Source organism: Lolium rigidum, chromosome 3, assembly GCF_022539505.1.
Source record: "Lolium rigidum isolate FL_2022 chromosome 3, APGP_CSIRO_Lrig_0.1, whole genome shotgun sequence".
Taxonomy (NCBI): domain Eukaryota; kingdom Viridiplantae; phylum Streptophyta; class Magnoliopsida; order Poales; family Poaceae; genus Lolium; species Lolium rigidum.
The window spans coordinates 333,195,376-333,201,283 of NC_061510.1; the positions used below are offsets into that span (position 1 = coordinate 333,195,376).

At 48.4% G+C, this 5,908-nt stretch overlaps 1 protein-coding gene across 1 annotated transcript; it reads right to left on the reverse strand.

Annotated features, from left to right (window-relative positions):
- Nucleotides 1-1,959: 1,959 nt before the first annotated feature.
- Nucleotides 1,960-2,742, reverse strand: LOC124700073. The gene has a single exon (XM_047232263.1). It carries the CDS (start codon nucleotides 2,693-2,695, stop codon nucleotides 2,309-2,311), a length of 387 nt encoding a protein of 128 aa, XP_047088219.1. The 5' UTR covers nucleotides 2,696-2,742; the 3' UTR covers nucleotides 1,960-2,308.
- Between the last annotated feature and the right edge of the window lie 3,166 nt (nucleotides 2,743-5,908).

The following is a 5,908-nucleotide window of genomic DNA, read 5'->3' on the forward strand; positions in this document are numbered from 1 at the left end:
GTGAAATTCGGAGAACTCTGGGGGCTACTGTTGTGGGTATACTTCATAGGTGTACCATCGACAGTGCCTAGATCCGGCAAGCCCGGGTGGCCCATAGACGGTGATGTGGCATGTGGCCCATCGGGCGGCCCAGTTGCTGTTGATCATAAAGGATGAAGTCCGGCCCAGGATCGGCAAGTCGGGATCCGCACCGACCTTCGGAGGAACCCGGATCCGTGGAAGCCCATGAGGAACCCGGATCCAGTACGACGTATATGGAAGGCGGATCCGTGACGTACACGGAAAGACATTGTACCGTAGTTAGGCAACCTGTAATCCGGCTAGGACTCTCCATGTAAACCCTAGATCCGTGCGCCTTTATAAGCCGGATCCCGGGAGCCCTAGAGGCACAACCACAACGCATTGTAACAACGCGAAAGCGTCCAGATAATTCCAGACAAGCAGCAGTAGGCCCTGTCATCGTGCAGGTGTTCCGAAGCTGGGTAAATCGCGTACCACCGTCCCGTGTGCACTCCGCCCTATGGCCCCTACTTCTTCTCCCCCTCGTGAGGATCCCTCTTCCGAGGTACCGTCGATTAGGCAACGACATCGTGCATCCCTGCGAGGCTTCCCCCAATATCAGAATAGCCGATGATGTGCCTTGAACGAGCAGAGTTCCACCACCGTGATGGAATCTTGCAGGTTAGCATGAAACATCGCATACCAAACGAATAGAAGGCGACATTTTTCCCAGGTTCGAGCCCTTGATAAAGTAAAATCCTTACTCCTACTTGTCTGATCTTGATTATCGATGAAACGATTACAATGGGGCAACCGATACTCGATTGACTACGTGGAGGTGGTCTAGCCATGAGTTAAGGTTTCTAGGGTTTAGTGTATGCGAGATTCTGTAGGTGTCCTCCGGCAGGCCCTCTCCTGGTCTTTATATAGGAGACCAGGTCCCAAGAGTCCTGCACGGATCCAACTTGATTACAACAAGATCTAATCTATCTTTCCTTCAAACGACGTTTCCTTGCCCTGTCCGTCAAGAATTCGCCTCTTTCCTTATTCTCAATGCCACAATCGACGTACTGGTCTTTCATGGGCTGCAACGATCAACATGGACACCTTGTTGGGCTAGTGGAGGTAGGCTAATGTCGATTAACCGAAGGGAGATGTCCACATCACTCGTTCCGAAATCATTAAGCAGTAGGCTGCTCCTCTTTTTGCCACAAGTATAAACTGCTCGAGGCCTAGCTTGACCAAAATAAACGTCTATTATTTGTTCAAGGGTATCACAAAATGCCTTTTAATGAAATGGGGAGAATCCTGCTTGGAAAAAAAGAGAGTGGGTGATCTTCTTTCCCTTCTTCTGTACTGAGAGGAGGAATATTTTTCCATTTCATCGAAGCTCTGTGATTCTATTCTAGAAGTGCCACTGTGAACAAGTTCTATTTGGACCTAACTTGGAAAACTTGGTAGAAAAGTATTAGTCGATAGAAGGAAATAGAGATGCCAAGAATATTCTAGCAGCGTGTACACCGCGTCTGCTCAAGGAACTGGAAAACACCGAGAAACTTAACGGAGTCGTACGATAATTAAGGCGGGCAAAATCATCTGGAAACATCAGGTCTGACTAGTAAACAAAACTGAAACCCACGCGGACACCACATAAAGAAGGTTGCTTTCCGATCAGTTTGGTCTCATGGGTCCCCCGTGAGTGAACTTAACTACTCATCTCTGTGGAGCAAAGCGAAACAAAAGTAATCAGGTTTTTTAACTAGCGCATCAAAGAGGACGAAAATATTTTTTTGCAAGAGCATAAAGATTAAGAAACCATGTTTTTTAATTTGGTTTTGCAGGGGGGGAACATGGTTTTTTAAACGAAACATTTCTGAAAGGGAATTAAGAAAAGTAAGGTAATCTCATATCGATTCTCGGAGGCACAGAGCAAGTAGGAATTTCTGCTGTAAGAAAACCTAGAGGTTGTTGTATTGTACCATTCACGTCCATCAGTAAAATCCTCAGACCAGCACAAAGACTCAGGTCAGAAGGTGGATTAGCACAAACTAGTCTGTTCCATTACTCTTGGGGGGAAATTCACAAGAGGCATGTTCAGAATCGGTAGTACTAACGAAACATTGATCAAAAGTAGTACCCAGTCTTAGAATCAGTACACTACACCATCGGTGATCAAATCACTCACCGTACTAACAAATCATTGATCAAGACTCAAGAGTAGTACCCAGTCCTAGCTAGCTGCCAGTTCATAGGCGCATCAGTGATGAGTAACAAGCTGGCGAGGCAGCGGAACCGGCCGGTGCCGGCGTCACAAGCTGGCGGCGGCGAGGCGGCCCAGCCTGGACAGGCGGGGCTTGAACTCGCGGTAGCGGCCGCCGGAGGACGGCGGCGGGCTGGCCAGCAGCCGCTGCAGGTGCAGGTGCGCGCGCAGGACGGGCCGCCCCTTGCTCGTCGCCCTGATGCTTCCCGCGACGCCGCCGCCGCCGCTCTTCATCATCCCCGGCGCCGCGGCCTGCTTCTGCGAGGCGCGGACGAAGGAGGAGGACGGCGGTGGCCGCGCGCGGGGCGTCCGGTGGCGGCTGCAGCGGAAGGAGCCCGGGTGGTTGGTCGGCGAGCAGAGGCAGCTGAGCTTGGATGGCTTGCAGCCCGACGCCGCCTTGCCGCCGGCGGGTGGAGCTACGGACGGGTAAGCCATGCTTGGTGTTTCTTGGTTTCTCGTCGGAGCTAGATGAGGGGAGGGCGGCGGTGGGTGCTGGTAAGCTAGACGGCGTCGTGCTGGCCTTCCCGGGGACGCGCGAGCTTCTGGTTTTATAAGCGCGCGCGGTGCCACTACACGGGTGACTGGTGTGGCGAGGAAGTGCTCACGCTCACGCGCGCTAGAAATTCTCGTCGGAAGAGGTTTGGTTCTCACTTTACTTCAGTTTTTTTAGCTTAGCTTGGCGCGTAATTTCTCCCGTGGCTGTTCTTCCAGAGCATGGACACGGTGGACCATCGGGAGCAATGGACCAAACGAAACGCAGGGCTAACTGAAATTAACTGTCCGGGCATGTAGATAGATACGCCGTCCGCGTGACGTTTTTTTTTGCGAAACACAATACATCGCTCACACATACGCATACTCACCTATATGACTGCGTACACATCCTATCCCTATGATCACCTCCGAAAGATCATGTCAAAGAAACTTTTATCCGGCAAATCTTAAGATTGACGAAGTCACCACATGCACCTCACCGTCGACAAAATGAAAAATATTTCAACTTTTATGAGGCATCGGGAGCAATGGACCCAAACGAAACGCCGAGCAAACTGAAATTAACTGTCCGGGCACGATGACAGTGCCGATGCGCCCCGCGTATTCTGAATTTCTAAGTAAAACTCGCTGTCGGTAATCAAGTGTGTGTCCGATCCAGGGATTTGGTTACCGGTTGAATGATCACAGTTGTTATCAGATTTCTCAGCCCTCTCCGTAAATTGACATCTTGGACAAAAATTTGTTCTAACAAAGGTTTTGAAAGGGTGCATGGGGGTTTTGGTATGGCATCAGGAACCAAGAAGGAGAAGATTGTAAGGCAATACCTGGAGAGAGTGTTGTCCCTCAATGTAAGCTGGTGGCTGCTAACTTTCGCTTTAGGATCCGTGTCTAGCGGGGTAAGCGCGCCAAAGTTGCTAGAACGAAGTGGTGGAAGCTCAAGCGTGAGGCATCCCAGGCTTTTAGGGAGAGGGTTATTGAGGAGGGCCCTTGGGAGGAAGGAGGCGATGCAAACATGATGTGGACGAGTATGGCGACCTGCTTGTGGAAGGTCGCTTGCGGAAGGTCGCTGTAGAGGAGTTTGGGGTGACTAAGAGAAGTAGAAGGGAAGGTAAGGATACCTGGTGGTGGAACGATGAGATCCAGAAGGTTATTAGGGAGAAGAATGACTGTTTCACATGTCTATATCTGGACAGGAGCGCAGCTAACATGGAGAAGTACAAGGTGGCAAAGAAGGCTGCAAAGCGGGCGGTGAGTGAAGCAAGGGGTCGGGCGTATGAGGACCTCTACCAACGTTTAAACACGAAGGAAGGCGAAAGGAACATTGATACGTCTCCAACGTACCTATAATTTCTGATGTTCCATGCTAGTTTTACGACAATACTTACATGTTTTGCTAGCACTTTATAATGTTTTTATGCATTTTCTGGAACTAACCTATTAACAAGATGCCGAAGTACCAGTTCTGTTTTCTGCTGTTTTTGGTTCCAGAAAGGCTGTTCGGGCAATATTCTCGGAATTCGACGAAACGAAGACCAAACATCATAATTCACCGAGACGGACCAGGACACCGAAAGAGACCCGGAGAGGAGGCCCAGTGGCCCCACACCATAGGGCCGCGCGGGCAGGCCCCTAGCCGCGCCGGCCTATGGGGAGGGCGCCCTGGTGCCCCTCCTGCGCCGCCTCTTCGCCTATAAGACCCCTTTCGACCTAAAAACGCGATACCAATTGACGAAACTCCAGAAAGACTCCAGGGACGCCGCCACCATCGCGAAACTCCGTTTCGGGGGACAGAAGTCTATGTTCCGGCACCGTGCCGGGACGGGAAGTGCCACCGGAAGCCATCTCCATCAACGACACCGCCTCCATCATGGTCCGTGAGTAGTTCCCCCATGGACTACGGGTTCTAGCTGTAGCTAGTTGGTATTCTCTCCCCCATGTACTTCAATATATACAATGATCTCATGAGCTGCCTTACATGATTGAGATTCATCTGATGTAATCGGTGTTGTATTTGTCGGGATCCGATGGATTGTTACATTATGATTAGTCTATCTATAAAGTTTGTGAAGTTATTGTTGCTGCAATCTTGTTGTGTTTAATGCTTGTCACTAGGGCCCGAGTGGCATGATCTTAGATTTAAGCTCTATACTCATTGCTTAGATTGTATCTACAAGTTGTATGCACATGTCTATGTCCGGAACCAAATGCCCCAAAGTGACTGAAATTGGGACAACTGGAGGGGAAGGCTTAGATATGAGGATCACATGTTTTCACGGAGTGTTAATGCTTTGCTCCGGTGCTCTATTAAAAGGAGTGCCTTAATTTCCAGTAGATTCCCTAGAGGCCCGGCTGCCACCTAGCTGGTAGGACAAAAGATGTTGTACAAGTTTCTCATTGCGAGCACGTATGACTATATATGGGAAACATGCCTACATGATTAATAATCTTGATGTTCTGTCTTAATGCTATTTCAATCCTATCAATTGCCCAACTGTAATTTGTTCACCCAACACTTGTTATTGGAGAGTTACCACTAGTATAGATAGCTGGGAACCCCGGTCCATCTCTCATCATCATATACTTGTTCCTATATGTCATTGGAAGTAGTATCAACTATTTTCTGGTGCCATTGCTCTCATATTACTGCTACTGCTGCTGTGTTACTATTACTACTGCTCTCATATTACTGCTGCTTTCACATCACCCCGTTACTAGTGTTTTTCCAGGTGCAGCTGAATTGACAACTCGGTTGTTAAGGCTTATAAGTATTCTTTACCTCCCCTTGTGTCGAATCAATAAATTTGGGTTTTACTTCCCTCGAAGACTGTTGTGATCCCCTATACTTGTGGGTCATCAAGACTATTTTCACGCGCCGTTGCCGGTGAGGCATAGCTCTACTCATAAGTTCACCTGGGGAGTACACTCCACCTCTCTCTCTATTTTATTTTATTTTGTTTTGCTTAGTTTACTTTTGTCTAGTTTATTTGTGCTTAGTTTATTTCTGTCTAGTATTATTTTGCTTAGTTTACTTTTGTCTAGTTTGTTTTTGTTTTGTTTTACTTTTCTCATATACCCAAAAATCCATAAAAATTTGAAAAATCGAAAAATTAAAAACTGCTATTATGGGAGAACCTACAATCTATTTGGAGCTTA